The following is a 16,355-nucleotide window of genomic DNA, read 5'->3' as shown; positions in this document are numbered from 1 at the left end:
TTGCTATAGTACCAAACTCCTTTAGTACTGACAGTGCTGCAGAAATTTATAACTCTTTCCTACTGATCTGTAAAATGCTATATGAGCATATGGAGAATGACATTTATCTCTTGTTCAAAGAGACACATGATTTAAACCAGCTAAAGGTCAGGCTTAACAGAAAAGTTATTCACACCTTAGCTCTGCTATAGTGCTGATTTCCTTCCACTCTAATCTAATAAAAAGTGATGCACATAGTGTCCCCCTACCCAAATCATTCATATTATCCACTGAACTCTTACCCATACTGGTAATTCATTGGAATTTAGGCATCCATATACAAATTCCTCTTAAGATGAGAAGTTCTGCTTTGACTTGTACCGGTAGTGATTGGGGGTTGTATCCAGGGCTAGTCCTACACAAAGCAAACCCATTGGTCATGACTTAGTTTCACGAATTTTAATGAGTAGGACTAGCATTGAATGCTACCCATGTGTTACCCTCTTCTGCTGAAATCTAGAGAGCAGTCTCCATTTTCTCAGAAGGGCAAGCTGAGCACTTAAAAGAAGTTACACTTCTTTTCTTTTTGATATAAATTCTTTATTATTTTAATATTTTAAAATACAAAAACATGGTAAAGAAAAAGAAAAATACATACAGAAATTACAAAAAATACAGAAAATACATAGAATATAAAAATTCACACAAAATGTACAAAACAAAAGAAAAAAGTGTAAACAACAAAGAATAACCATAAAAAACAACTCTTCCAATTATTCTCTGTAATTTATGTTGTTCTTATTTTATCGCACATTTATGAATACTGTATCTGCTTGTTGCTTCATTTCTTGCTGTTTATACCAGGTTCAGACAAAAAATACAGGAGGAATGGAGGATGTTCAAAGAATATTTATTGAACAATGGGATATCTGGAACCCTAATAGCAGACTTAGGCAGAAGTTACACTTCTAGAACAGTACTTTATTTTCTTCTCATGCTAAAGAAGGCAGCAGGGATCATGCTCCTTTTCTTCCCTCTTTCAGACTACATAATGCTGTGCAAATGAAACAAAAAGATAAGCAGACCATTGGCCAATTGGAGAAAAAGCTCAAAGCAGAGCAAGAGGCACGGACCTTTGTAGAAAAGCAGTTGATGGAAGAAAAGAAAAGGAAGAAGTTGGAAGAAGCAACTGCTGCACGGGCTGTTGCGTTTGCTGCTGCTACCAGGTACTAGGCTCCCTCTCTCATAATGCTAGAATTTGGTGACATCCAATGAAGCTGAACATTGGAAGATTCAGGACAAACAAAAGAAAGTATAATTTATTATATGCTTGTGATTTTTTCTTAAGTGTATAATATGAAAAAAACAGATTCAGATAATAAAAATAAATGTCCTGGTCTATACCATATGAAAAAACAGAGTCAGATAATAGAAATAAATGTCCTGGTCTATACCAGTGTTTTTCAACCTTTTTTGGGCAAAGGCACACTTGTTCCATGAAAAAAATCACGAGGCACACCACCATTAAAAAAGTTAAAAAATTTAACTCTGTGCCTATATTGCAGTTATCTAAATACATCAGAGTTGACCCCCTCTTTATTTTTATTTCTTAAAACTCCTCCGCTGTTTGCAATCTCTTTCCAAGGCAAGCAAGGCTCCCTTCTGCCCTCTCTCAGTCTGTTTGGAATGTTTCTTTTAAGCGCCTCTTAAAAGTATCTTTCTGAATGCCTTTCAAGTATCTCTTTTTTTTTAATCTCTTTGCACTTCTACAGATACATAGTCTCTTTAATTCTGAAGAGTTGCAGTAGGGTAGAGTTGCACCAACCTTTTATGCAGGTCGCGGTTCTTTCTTATTTCGGAGGTTTTGCCGCTTGTGCGCTTCAGCAGCCAGGCTTTCTCAGTGCGGGAGGGAGAGAGCTGCAGCCGGCGTCTGTGATCCCCTTCTGGACCTCACAGTCCGTTGTGGGAACCCCTCCAATGCCCTGCAACCCCTCTTTAGGCAGGGGGTCCCCCCTGTTCCTCACACGGGGGTTTGAAGCCTCAAAACCGCCCGTTTTCACCCCGCAAAGAGTAGCGCTCCCCGGAGCTTCGTCAGGGAGCGTCTGGAGCGGTCCGCGGCAACCCGGAAGTCCCCCCGGCCGGCTTCCTTTACGGCGGGTCAGCGCCCCCTAATGGCGGCCGCCTTCTCATCGCGGCAGTGACTAGGCACGTGACAAGGCAGCAAATCGCCCTTCTCGTCGCGGCACGTCGCGGCACACCAGCCAGCGTCTCGCGGCACACTAGGTTGAGAAACGCTGGTCTATACCATAAAAAGGAAAAGAAAGTACTTCGCACAGTGCATGGCCACTAACTTGGATGGCTTTGAAAGAGGATTTGACAAATTCATGGAGGAGAGGGTCATTGATGTCTAGTAGCCATGATGGTTATTCTCTATCACCACAGTTGGAGGCAGTAGTGCTTTTGAATACAGTCAAACCTTGGTTGTCGAACATAATCTGTTCCGGAAGACTGTTCAACTTCTGAAATGTTCGACAACCGAGGTGTGGCTTCTGATTGGTTGCAAGAGATTCTTGTACTCAATAATAATAATAATAATTTATTATTTATACCCTGCTTATCTGGCTGAGTTTCCTCAGCCACTCTGGGTGGCTCCCAATCGAGTGTTAAAAACAATACAGCATTAAATATTAAAAACTTTCCCAAATAGGGTTGCCTTCAGATGGCTTTTACAAATAGGATAGAATAATAAGCAGAAGCCATGTTGGACATTTGGGTTCCAAAAAACGTTCAAAACTTCTGGGTTTTCTGCGTTTGGGAACCAAAACATTCGAAAACGGAGCCATTCGAGAACCAAGGTTTAACTGTACCAATTGTTGGAAACCACAGGAGGGCAGAGTGCTTGGATCCTGTGTGCTGGTTTCCCACAGGCATCTGATTGGACACTGTTAGAACAAGATGCCACTGGCCTGATCCAGCAGGCTTTTATTATAGTCTTACAGTGTTTCAGGTTGCAGGGAGGGACCACATTTTTGCATTCTCTTTTGCTTGATGATCACCAAGCTGTTTTATAGAAACAGCAAAAGGTATGAAGGCGCGTGACACCATCACTTGGCCAAAGATAAGCAGACATGGAAGTGTGACTGCCTGATTGTAACAACACTAAAAAAAAAAAAAGTGGCACACATTGAAAGTCTCTCTCTCCCCACCCCCTTGGTTCTTGTTTTGTTTGGCAGAGGGGAATGTACTGAAACTTTACGAAATCGCATCAGAGACCTGGAGACAGAGTGCAAGAAGTTAACGATTGACATAAAGCTGAAAGAAGATCAGATACGAGATCTAGAAATGAAAGTGCAGGTAATGAGAGTGCACCACAACATTGCATGCGTCCTTCACAACCTGAACCTGACCCTTCAGAATGCCTACCACGTTTTCTGTGAGAGAAGATTGCACAGGGTTGTGTTTCTTTCTGTTATCCTAAATAGGCCTGACTTGGTCTAAAAGCTACTTTTTGTTTGCCATGCCTCCCTCTTTCCTTGAAGGAAACTTGCCTACTTGAGCTTTGCCAAACACCACTTTAGGCTTTTTTTTACACATTACGTTTGAAGGTGGGCCATGGATGGCCAGCCCCATAGGATGTACAAGCCTAGAGCTGAGAAAACACAAATAGTCAAGGAAGCTCCTGACATGCACACACAGTTATCAGCAACTAGTGTTTCATGACTTGACTCGCTTCTGGAGGCCAAGTTTCATCTGTCATATACTTCTGCATATCTTGATGTTTCTACAGGTATGCTGAAAACTTTGATCTATTTGCAGATTGCCTTGTTTTTTTCCTTCTCAAAGTGATTGGCACTGTTCAGTATTAAGTGGGAATTGATAGATTTTTATATTCTGCCTTAGTAGGATAATCATCTTGTTTATCCTCATAATACATTTATAATGTTAGGTGCCTTGAGGTTAAAATATAATACTTTAAATAAACTACATATTTAAAGTAGTTTTGGAGCCCTCTTGGAGTGCTACTTTTCCCTAGCCAGTTTGATTATGTGATTATATTAAAATAGTGAGGGAATGGTATTTGCTGGGGATAATCAGTGGACAGAGAAAGGGTTAATCACTTGCCCTCCAAAAAGTGTAGTCCCAACCTAAAACAGACTATATATGTTTGTTTGTATAACACTCTTGCTCCATTGTTAGAAAAGCAAGCTTTGATTAAAGTTTTTAGGAAAAGTGTCAGTTTTAAATAGAAACATGCATTTTTAAAAACCGTGTAAAACATGGGTTCAAGTTTTACACTTGTTTCTGAACCTGTTCATGGTTTCCCCCATAAATTTGCAGTGAAATGTTTCCTCTTCCGCAGGCCCACATAATCAAACTGGCTAGGGAAAAGTAGCGTAGCCCTTGCTTTGCTACACAGGAGCTGTAAAATGTACAAGGAATATTTTTGTAATAATCAAAAGCTTCTCATTTGTGTTTTAAAGTGAAAAACAGTTTGACTTTGTGGTTTCAACGGGTATATTAAGTAAAACCTTTTTTTAAAATTAGCGTTCTCAAGTACATGTAACTCTGGAGGCTAAAATAGTTTGAGTACCCCACCCTTAAAATAAAGACTGGACAAGTTGAGTAACTTGTCAAAACCCCTTAAGCAAACATTTTAATTTACAGAGAGGGAATGTTATATAACATTCTCCCCCATTTATCAGGAAGTTGGAATTTATTGAGCTTTTCTCTAGCACTTCATTCTTGTACTCACTTTGCCTGTGGGGCCCCACCTGTTTTCCAGTCCTGATTTGCATTCTCCCTATTGTAGGGAGAGTCTGCAGTGCAGCGGAAGAGAATATATTTTTCATTGAGGAGGTCCCAGGTTCAAACTGTGGTATTCCAATTGAGCAAAGTGTGTGCATTCAGGTAGCAGGGCTAAGAAAGATTCTCTGCCTGAGACTCTTCAGAGCAACTACCATTCATCCTGGGCTAGATGAAGTATAAGGCAGTATCATGTGTTGATATTTCTCTGAATGAGGTCCAAGTGGGCCTAATAGATTTAGGCCAACAGTGGAGCATGTTTTTTCAGTCTGAGGGCCATATTCCCTTCTGGGGAGTCTTCCATGGGCCACATGCCAATACTGTGGAAGACCAGAGGGAGAATTGGGAGGAATGAAATGTTCACCTTTATGCTGTAGCTGTGTGCTAGTTTCTACACACACCTCTATCCAGCATCAAGGGAAGCAAGAGACATTATCAGAGCTATAGAATGCAACCAGGCAGGCAACAATGCTCAAGGAGGGTGCAGATCAAGACCAGATGGGGTTTGTGGCCTTGGGAGAGTCCTGAGTCCAGATAGAGAAGCTTGGAATGTCACATTTGGCCCCCACACCTAAGGTTCCCCACTTCTGTCTTACACCATGGCTGGCCAACTTCTGGTGGTGGAAACTTGAGCCCATGGGCTTAGCTATGTGTGGAGTGCTGCTTATGGTCCTCTCCAGCTGTCAATTACTCTACTGCTATTGCATGCTTCCCAGCTCAGAAAACTAGAAGTGACTACCACCACCATTAGAATCTCACTGTTTCAACTGGAACAGTCTCTTTCCCAGCCTGGAGTATAGTCCTCCTGCATTTAGTGCAGGGCATGCAGGTTGACTTGAAGGTTGGCTGCCACTAGCTTATATCAGATTCTGCCTTTGCTCAACCTGCTTTGGGTATGGGTAAAATCCAGAGGCTATGGGTAAAATCTGTCATCACCACTCTCATTCCACCCCAGGAAAACTGGTTAAAACTGGTTGTGGGGTCAGGAAGAGACTGTACTGGCATAAATATTAGAGCAGGCATGGCCAAACTTGGCCCTCCAGCTGTTTTGGGACTATGACTCCCATCATCCCTGGCTAACAGGACCAGTGGTCAGGGATAATGGGAATTGTGGTCCCAAAACAGCTAGAGGGCCAAGTTTGGCCATGCCTGCATTAGAGTGTCCATATCTCTTGGAGTGACTTCCTGGGGGTGGAACATCCATACAGCTTGCTCTGACATAATCTCACAAATTTACATTGACTTCCTAGTTATATGTGGTTTTCAAGACTGGAAATTTGTGTGTCTTAATCAGCAGCAGATTGGAAGAGCCCCCACATCAAGCCAGCTTTGTGTTCTGCAATTGGTACATTGTTCATGTTGAATGAGCCAAAAGAATACACTGTAATCTGTTCTGAGCCCTTGGGGAGGGTGGGTGAAGAAAACTGTATTACTACAGCTGAACATGTCAATTTCCAAGCTGCGGCTTCTGCAGAGCTAAATTGCCTTAATGGTGTATGAGCACGTATATTTTGCATACTACACTTGAGGTCAAAGGATATAACCAAGTTGCCCTAAACCCAACATACTGCAGATTTGACCCCAATTTTTCCCCTTCCCCAGCCACAACCCTCAGTCTTGTTCTTTCCCCTTTATCTCAGTATAAAGTTTCTGTTTGTAACACTCCTGCTTTAATTACTCTCAAGGAACTGCGGAAGTACAAAGAGAACGAAAAGGATACAGAGGTGTTAATGTCAGCACTTTCAGCCATGCAGGATAAGACACAGCACTTAGAGAATAGCTTGAGTGCGGAGACGAGGATCAAGTTGGACCTGTTCTCTGCATTAGGAGATGCAAAAAGACAGCTAGAGATAGCTCAAGGTAAGTGGGATTCTCCATGCTGCTGGGCAGAGTGATAGAAAATGAGGTAGTGCCCTCTACTGTCCAGTGAGATACCATGGGTTAGGAGCCGAAGAATCCAGTGTTCCTGTGAAAAGCACTTCTGTGCATACACTGGGGACTGTGTAGGTGCTTGCTGGTTTTTATGCCTTGCTGCATTTTCTTCAACTACAGTGGACGCTCGGGTTGCGAATGTGATCCATGCAGGAGGCACATTCGCAACCTGCAGCGCTGCATCTGCGCACGCGTGGGTCGCAATTCGGTGTATATGTGCAAAGCGCCGAAACCCAGAAGTAACCCATTCCAGGACTTCCGGGTTCGCCGCGGTGCGCAACCCAAAAACACGCAACCTGAAGCGGCCATAACCCGACGTATGACTGTACTTCAAAGCCTGCTCCACAGCCCCAGTGTGCCAACAGGACTATGAAGGACTGCATTAGGAAGGGTTAGTCAGAAAAGCCCCAATACACACTTCCTGTTCTGCTCATAGCCCTTTGGATTTTGGCTGCTGACAGCTGAAACTACCTTTTGGAAATTGTTCCTGCTAAGAATAAAGAAGAAGAAGAAGAATAGGAAATCCCCCCTCCCCCAATAAATTTGTCCTGTCTTAGTAAACTGCCCCCAGCAAACTTCTATGCCTTTTTGGCATTATTTTGGCTTTCCTTGAGATTCCTCAGATGTTTTTTTTGCCTGAGGAGGACCCTAAGTGACACACTGAATTTTGCTTTAGGCAACATTTCAGTAGCTCCTCCATGCTGCTGTAGGGCTCAAACCTTAACCAGCATTTGTTCGGTCAGGTTAACTACTGCTTGGATGTCCAACAGTAATTCTGAAAGTCTCCGTGGAAACAGGTTGAAGAGAGTGCAGAGGACTGGTTTGGAAATGTGAGAGTAATTGCTTTGGCCCACCTGAACAGCAGTGACTTGGTCCGACAATCCTAATCAAATGCAGCAAACTCCACACCAAAAAAAGCAACAGTGTTTAGTTTCTCTTGAGAGCAGAAGCAAACTGCTAGAAAACAGTTTTTATTGGATCTCTGAGTGCAACTCCAAGTGCGGATGCTGCAGAAATGTAATGTGGTAGGAAATTAATAGCCCAGGCACAGCTGGAATTCTTCATTTTGTATACTCTGTCCAGGAAAACAAAATGCTGAGGGAAGTGGGAAGAGCAAATAATAAATGGCAATTTGCTTAAATAGTTTAATTTGTACTTCTCCCTCCTTAGCTGTTACTTTATTTTCTAACCTTGGGGAAATAACCTTCTTGCACAGGCCTCTATAAAAATGCCATTAGAGTTCTCTTCCAGGAAGAAGGAGATATCAATTTTTCACCTCCAAGTTTTGAGGCAATCCAGCAGATGTATGTGCCCCCAGACAACCTTGATAACAATACCTTTCTTTACTGTTTGCAGTGATTCAATTCACAGCTTCTCATTCCTTCCTGTGCTCCTGCTTTGGCACCGCTTTTTATTTGTCCGGGCTTTTTTGTTCATCAAGTGGCCCATCCTTTGCCCTCATTTTAAAGTGGGGGCGGTAGGAGAACTCCCAGCTGTCCTGTTCCTGTCTCACTGTGCTGTGATGGTTTCATCACTGCAGGGCAACATGAAGAGCATTGGCCTTGGCAGCAGGGGTACGACAAAGGCAAATATTTTGTCTCTCCAGAAAATATTGCTGGAAAGGGCGACCTCTTTGCTGTGAAAATACTTTCCAAACTCTGCCCCTTCCTGCTCCTTCCCAGCTCTTCTTGTGATTTGCTTTGGGCTGTAAATGTCCACTTCAGCCAGCAGAGGGCGCACAAAGTTAACAAAAGAACAGCGTCTCCCTCTTTTTTTGGATGGAATATCCTATTCAAGATAGAGTCCCATCAGGTCAACTTTGCCTAAATCATGCTCACCACCAGTACAAACCTATTCCACCCCCATCCACCCCACTCCATCACCAAATAAGGAAGATAAGTACTGAAGGAAAGAAAGCAGATGTATAACTTCTACCCAAAAACTTGGAAATAGGTAAAGCAAGAGTTTCCAGCATTAAGGAAATCTGAGTGAACGGGTTAAAATAAAATGTGTCTTGTAAAGATCTTCCTTCCCCTTCACTTGGCTGTAGTGGGAATGTGAGAATTATCTGCCAGAGCTAAACCTATTGATTACTGTGGAACACTCAGGTTTTAATTTAGCTTTGCAGTTCTTTAAAAAAAAAAAAGCCGTGCATCTTGTTTTAGGTGTTTGCTATTTTGCAGTGACTTGCATCGCCTGATCATGCCACTTCTGATCCCCTCAGACTCCACCCCATAACATGTTTGTCCACAGTTTTTGTCTGCTATAAAAACCTTGCATTTGGTGACAGTTCTTTTTCTTCCTCTTTAATATTGCAGGGCAAATAATTCAAAAGGATCAGGAGATCAAGGACCTAAAACAGAAGATAGCAGAAGTCATGGCAGTCATGCCCAGCATAACATACACTGCGGCCACCAGCACACTGAGTCCTGTTTCCCCACATTACTCTTCCAAATTTGTGGAGACCAGCCCTTCTGGACTTGATCCCAATGCCTCAGTTTATCAACCCCTGAAGAAGTAAAGGCCCGCTTCCAGTTTGTCACACGGAAGGCATCACACAGAAAAATATCTTGCAGTCAAGATGAAATTTGTATTGTGTGAGACTGTATTGATTTATTGTTTAAAATAAAAAAATAAAAAAGAGGGAAGTGGGGGGGAAAGAACCTGAACATCAAGGTTTGGCTAGAACTGCCCATCAGTTTTTTCTTGTAAATTTTTAGAAAACCTCACAGAACTTTATACAGTTTCTTTCTTGGCCAATGCATTAAGGGAAAAAGAACCCATGACTCTTGGTTTTCACATAGCAAATTCTGCCTCTCTTTTTCCCCAAAAAAAGAACACCTCTTGCAACGTTTCCTCTTGAAAGGATAAATTAACACAGAGCTCCGCTTGATACAAACCCTTTCTTCCCATTTAAAACAAAAAACAAAACATAATGAAGCCAAAATTACAAATTAAGAGTTCAAAGGAATAATGATGGAAGTTCCTTAGGGTTTTGGTTTTTTTGAGGGCAAAAGGGTTTAAGTGCTCAAGTGAAGCTTTTGATGATGTTAGTGGATTGTGGGGCAGAGGGACAGGGAAGTGCATGTGCAAGAAAACTATTAGCTTACCCCTCTAAGGACCAAACCATATTTAAGGGGGCATCAGTTTTAAGGGAGGGCATAAGGATTGGAGAAAGGGTGTAGACGATAATGTAACATTGGTGGTTGTGTAAAGTGTTTCGTTTCCCATCGTTGTACTTAGTCACTTGAGAACTGCTAACAGTCTTGTTCAACAGTGCCTTGGGAAAAAAAAAGATATTTCAAGAGGAAACTCGTTCATTTAAACAATTTTCTCCCCTTTCGCTATCATTTAGCTTGTAATGCCGAGCTCGTTTTACAGAGTCTACTGCAGATCGTACATGGTAATTTAGGTGCCCGTTGCAATCCTAGTTTACATCTCATTTTTGTTTGTTTATTTTGGGTACAAAATCCAACAGTGTTCACTTGATTAGGAAATGCTGTAGAGGGCTCAGTAGCAGCAGAGGGAGTGTTTTGGTGAAGGCGGAATTGTGCAATGTACTATATACAAGAGACTGTCAGGTTGGCTCAAGAACACGGCAGTTTGCAGGGTTTTCTTTTTTAAAAAAGCCAACTGTGATTACGCTTTATATCATCTTGTGTTTGACAATTTAATTTCAATGGGGCTGACAAAATCTCAGCAGTTGTGCCAAGGAGCTTTTTTTAAAAAAGTAATTTTTTTTAAAAGAAACTCATAAAATTGCACAAAGATTTAAGTTTAAATGTATATTGTGCATTGGTAGGAAAGTGTGTTGCACTGGCGACTTTCAAAGTGTTTAAGGTTTGGGTGTGGGTGGGAGGGGACATTGTGGGAGGGGTACAAAATCGTATTAGTAACTAGCAAAATTATAAAATCAAAAATCAAACCATTATGATTTTGCCAACATGCAGTGGACTCTGGAATGACAAAGTTCTTTAAAAACAACAGCAATTTTTAAAGTTTCATATGAATTGGCAAGTATGCCTTGTTTTTTAAAAAATTAAGTAGGAGAAGCAAGTCAATAAAAATAGTATTAAAATCCATCATTTTAAATCAGATTCTTTTGAGATAAAAAAAAACTTCTAGCTTTAGCCAGGTGTGCATGTTGCTGTCATTTTGCATTTTTGAATCATCTTGTGTAATTGTCACCATGAAAGTGTTACTCAGAAATGTCATAGGTTTTCATCTTTGTGCAAAACATGGACTATTGTCACTGACTTTTTTGTGTTGAGGTTCCCCCATTTTTTATTTTTTTATTTTTATTTTTTTGCTGCCCTTCGGGCACAACCTCTGTTGAAATACTCGGTCTTGGCTGCATTCTTTTTTTTTCTGTGGGGTTTACAAAAAATAAACATTTTCTTGCAGATAAAGTAGTTTCCTACTTTTTTAAAAGAAGAAACGGGGCTCCGATTATTGGGATTCATAGACATATTTTGCTTTTAAAACAGAACTATCTCACTATTTTGGTGTACGATTCAATAACATACCAACAAATTTATGTTGGTCAATTATAGTTGGTGTTGCTATTATTATTATTATTATTATTATTAGTTGTTAGCTGCTTGTAACCTGAAGATCAGTAGATTTGGTGCTCTAGTGCTACAAGCCTGCTCTCCCCCCAAACTGAAACTTGATGGGAAAATACACTGGAAAGTGCGGGCTAACACTTGCTTGACACAACTTCATAAATCCACCCTGGCAACCCAATTAGAATGAATGCCCATTAAATAGCTGACTGTCTTACCTTCCTGAAAATGTTGTGCAAACAAATCTAGATGGATTTTCTATTAATGGGTCATATGGAAGTGACCTGGGTCTATCATCTTGTTAATCTTACAATTTTTGGTTGATCAGTAGAATCTGCATATTTGGTTATGAGGCAAAGCAATTTTCAAGAAAAGTGCACACTGGTGGTTTTTAGAGGGGGGGGGTTATGTTAGAATAGGTTGATTCACACATTACATGGTGAGTAAGTGACCACCCACAACATGCTCTTTCCCACCAGCTAAAACGCTAATTTTTTTTCTTGTCATCTTTATGAGGTTGGAGCCAATGTTACAGATTGACCTTAGCAAGAGCAGCTGCCTGCCAAAGGGAATAGTTGCCTGACTTGTAAAATCTGATGTGTCTGATCTTACCTAGAAATTTGCCACCAGTTGATCAGGTAGGTTCTGCTCTATGCAAGCGCTTAACCATGATTTACACTAACCATAGGTTGGTGCTTTAACCTCATTAAGATCCCGAATGTATTAGGTTGCCAAGCTAAGCCCTTTTCCTGGAGAATGTTTGCATGAAGACAACTGGTGTGCCCTGACTGTGCCTAATCCTTAACAATAGTCTTAGAAATAACATGAATCTCTGGTTAAGGAAAACAAACCATAGTTAACCAATACATTTTTTCCATGTGCCTGGAGAGTGCTTCAAATCCAAACCAAATTTAGCTAGACTCTATAGTGCTACCTGATGGACATTGAACCCTACATTTTTCCTTCAACACATGACAAAATTAGCTCTGGGTATCTGTTTACTTAAACCAAATCTGTGAGGGGTAAAAGAAATGGACCGAAGGTCTGAAAAATGACATTGTTTTTATTTATTTCCTACCAACACCTTTACTTTCCTCCTAAAGCATGCCAAATGCTCAAAGCATTCTTAAATCGAAGTGCAATGCAGTTTGTGAACTCTGCTATCCTTCCTGGATGATTAGGACAGACATTACATTGTCCCAATTAAAATTATTAGTTAGAAGAGGCGAAAACTGTGTGAAGCGTGTCGTGTGTATCTTTTATATGCAATGAGAAATGAATGGAAGGCAATCATTCCAGACAGAGGGAACTGCACTTGGCCAGCCTTTGATACACCGTTGTATGAACTGCTTGAAGTGAAAAGGAAAATCCTTTCAATTGGCTCATCAACTTTTATTTTCTGTTTTGCCAAATTGTGAAGCCAGGACTGCAGAGAAAGGGGGTGGAGGGAGGTTGGATTATAACAAATTTGGCTTATAATAGACTTCTAACAGAAGAGCTTGCAAGTATAATGTTCGCCCCAAATGATTGACTTACTTGGAAATGAATCCATGTGAAGAGAATGCCCCTATCAGTTTTACTTATCACATTCATTTTGCACCCATGGATTTATCTCAATTAAGCCCCTTTTCCGTGAAATCTGAAGGATTAATGTTCTATTCATAGATCCAACTTAAAAGCAAAAAAAAAAAGCACATTTCCCCCTCCCAGTCCTTTTCTGAAGTCCTATAATGAATCCGGTAAAAAAAAACAACCCTGAGCAATGAACTTGCTGGCACAGGATGCCAAGCACTGATTGGACAAAGGAACTGCACAGAAGCAATTTAAACGGGCGCTTGCATGGCAGCCCGGAATCCCTTTGGCTGGGATGGAAATCTGGTGACATGAAGGAGCCAATCCCATGCCACTGCCTGCTATATAAAGCAGCGTTTCTCAACCGGTGTTCCGCGGCACACTACTGTGCCGCGAGACGCTGGCTGATGTGCCGCGACGAGAAGGGCGATTTGCATTGTCACGTCGCTGACCCGCCGGAAAGGAAGCCGGCCGGGTCACGACGCGAGGCGTGTCTCCCAGCCAACGTGACTTAAGGTCACTCAATCCAATGAGCGGTGGTTGGGAGAGGGAGAGAAACGAGAAGCCCCACCCCCTCCAGCAGATTCAACTCTCGACGCGTGTGCACAGCGCCCTCTTTTTTTTCTTCCCTGGACGTAAATCTCCTCGCTGCTGCTTCCTTTGATGAAAACTAACTGAGGAAAGAGCGTCTTCGCTTCCCTTTCTTTGCATGAGTTCGCCTCAGAAATGCTAGGGATTATTTGGGGGGGGCGGGCGGAGAGGAAACCTCCTCACTTCGGCGGAGGGATTCCTACCCGAGCCCTGTCCGAGGCCGATTTGTAAGGAAGAAGTTCTGGCGCGCAGTTCGTTTGTCGCTTGAGCAATAGGAAGCGGCCGGAGCTGCTGCGCATGTGCGGGAGTGGCCCGGGAGAACCGGTGATGGGCTCCCAGCAGAGGCAGGAGTCGCTCCTTCGGTTCCACAGCCTCCTCCTGCGGTGAGTATTTCCCTCTTTACACCTTTTCCATTTGAAGTCTCTCCCCTCTCCCCTCATGACATGCTGCAAGTGTCTTGAGGGCGGGGATGCCTTCGCCACTTACCTTCACAACAACCCTGTAAGGTAGGGCTGCTGCTAAATATAGGGCGGCACAGAGTTGGTGTGCCGCGGGATTTTTTTTCATAGAACAAGTGTGCCGTGGTCCAAAAAAGGTTGAGAAACACTGATACAAAGCTTTTAGTACTGGTTCGTTCCTCAGTCCGGGCAAGTTGTCAGAAGCCACCAGGCTCTTCCTGCTTGACCCAAAGGTCCATGCCTGAAAGCATCTAAATTATGAAAAAAAGTATTTTTTTAATAAAAAAAGTATGTATATAAATGTTTCAAGGCAGCCAACATCATTTTTAAACAAATGCAGAAATGCAGCAAAAGCAGAAGATCAAATAGGAAAGTAGGAAAGAAGCAGGAGAGGAAATATTCACCATAGTGGCTCATAGGTGTAATGGCTGTTGTTTTATAAAATAACAACAACAACAACAACAACAACAACAACAACAACAACAACAACAACATGTTGCTTTCGTCACCAGAAGGTCAAAAGCAGAGGAGTGGAAGGAGCTGGAAACTGGTCCCACAGCCTCAGTGCCATTGTAGGGAAGGCCCTCTCAAGGATAATTCACACATCACCCCATACCTCAACTGCAAGGTAACCAGAGCAGGCTCTCCAAAATGGTTCCTGAGGGAGAAGTAAGTTCTGTAGGTATCCACTTGCACTCAGGCCATTGGGTCTCTGAGTTGTACCCAACTAAGCGCAGGGTAGACCCATTGAAATTGATGGGCCTAAGTCATGCCCATTTCAATGGGTCCACTCTGAGTCAGACTAGTATGGGATACAACCCCACATATCTTACTTTTCAGAGCACAATCCTCCTATTTGAATTATGGTCCAGGCCTGGTCAAAGTCTTCCTAAAATCTAAAGAGACCTGAGAATGGACAGCAGGAAGGGCAGTTGAGGTGTGGCAGTTGAGGTGCAGTTGGTAAAAGGTATTTCTGGGCCTCCAGTGACAGAGCTGGATTCAGACAAACCCCCAAACTGCAAACCTGCTCCTTCGGGGGTAGTGCGAATGGGTGTATGAATTGCAGGTGTTCTATGAAAATGTGTTTTTCTGTGGTATAATCATGTTTATGTTTTTAAATGTACGTTGCTTGGAGACCTTTTAGGTATCAAGCAACTAATAAGTCTAAATAATAATGATTGCAATAGCAACCACCAAGACTACCTTACAGGGTTGTTGTGAGGATAAAATGAGAAGGAAGACCCTTGAATGCCTTGGAGAAAGAGTAGAGAAAGTGCAGATAAATAGCCTTACCAGAATGAATAGAAAAAGGCTGTGATGGTTCCCTTTCTTTGAAGGGACAGCTGAGCTAGTGTTATAGCTTGCTCAAAATACTAATTAGTATTGGGTTTGCTTTTTTTTTTTAAAAAAAAGAGCAAATCTGAAAATTCTTTGTACCTTAATTGAATCCCATTTTCTCTGATATGCTGCCTGATAAATGCCACAGAAGCGTTGCGGCAAATCATCTTTAATAAGAAAGTGGGGGAGACCAAAGAAACTAATCCAATAAAGTTGAAAGGGAAGTTGACTCCCTCTTTTTATTTCTAAATTTCCTCTCTGGCAGTTTGAGCAAAGCATTGTTTTAGGACTGTGTTGTCAGAAGGGGGGGGGGAAATCTTCCTTTCCGCCACTTAGCAGCTTTTGACATCTCCTCTGCAGATTGAAAGGAAGCTTCTTGCATAATTATTGCAATTATTTCCCCTCTAAATTTAGGCGGGATGGCAATGAATGATGGCTCAAGAAGAAATGTAAGCTATACTTGGATAAGTGTGTTTTAATCTGTATTTGGAAGCGTGCTGGGTGTTTGGAAAGGTGACATGAATTTTGAAAATTGCTGCAGTTAGGTCAGGTTTATTCTCATGTGAGAGCCATAATGATTGTGTGTGTGTGTGTGTGCACGCGCACACTCACAAACACGCACACACATTGGCTATGTCTAAATATATAAATGTTCAAGCTTAAGCCTATATAATTTTCTACGTGATTGAGTGTCGGTCCCCCTAGGTTCTCTGGTTTTTGTTTTTGTTTTAATCACACATCAAGTTTAACTGCATAAGGCCTGTAGCTTAATGGAGAGAAAGAGGGAGAGTTGCCTCTGTCACCAGCGTTTTCCAAATGAATGCAGGTCTGCAGGTTTTCCTGGAATCTTCAGCTATTGCTAAAGCAAATAAATAAATGTGATGGTAAGCTAAAACAGGCTTTTACTATCCAGCATTCCTGGTTTTCAAACCTGATCGCTTTATCCTACCAGTATTTCCCACAACAAACATTAAATATCTAGACATCACCTGTGCATTTTGGAGAGTTTATTGAGGTAAGGCTAGCAAAGGAAGATGTGTGAATACAAATTTATGATATCTCTGCTTTACCTGCGTGCTGTGGGAAGCACGCTCGTGGTCATCAGCTGGTGGACCAG

At 42.0% G+C, this 16,355-nt stretch overlaps 1 protein-coding gene across 1 annotated transcript in view; it reads left to right on the top strand.

Annotated features, from left to right (window-relative positions):
• The window catches only part of MACO1 (macoilin 1), a 77,722-nt gene extending 67,654 nt beyond the window's left edge, over positions 1-10,068 (top strand). Inside the window, exons 8-11 of the mRNA XM_035118281.2 lie at positions 1,023-1,205; positions 3,213-3,333; positions 6,468-6,642; positions 9,033-10,068. Coding sequence (XP_034974172.1) covers positions 1,023-1,205; positions 3,213-3,333; positions 6,468-6,642; positions 9,033-9,235 — 682 coding nt within the window. The 3' untranslated portion in view covers positions 9,236-10,068. The remainder of the gene's footprint in view (positions 1-1,022; positions 1,206-3,212; positions 3,334-6,467; positions 6,643-9,032) is intronic.
• Positions 10,069-16,355: the final 6,287 nt, after the last annotated feature.

This window comes from Zootoca vivipara, chromosome 6 (assembly GCF_963506605.1).
Source record: "Zootoca vivipara chromosome 6, rZooViv1.1, whole genome shotgun sequence".
Lineage (NCBI taxonomy): Eukaryota > Metazoa > Chordata > Lepidosauria > Squamata > Lacertidae > Zootoca > Zootoca vivipara.
Note: the sequence above shows the minus strand (reverse complement) of the source record. Positions and strands in the feature narration are given on the sequence as shown.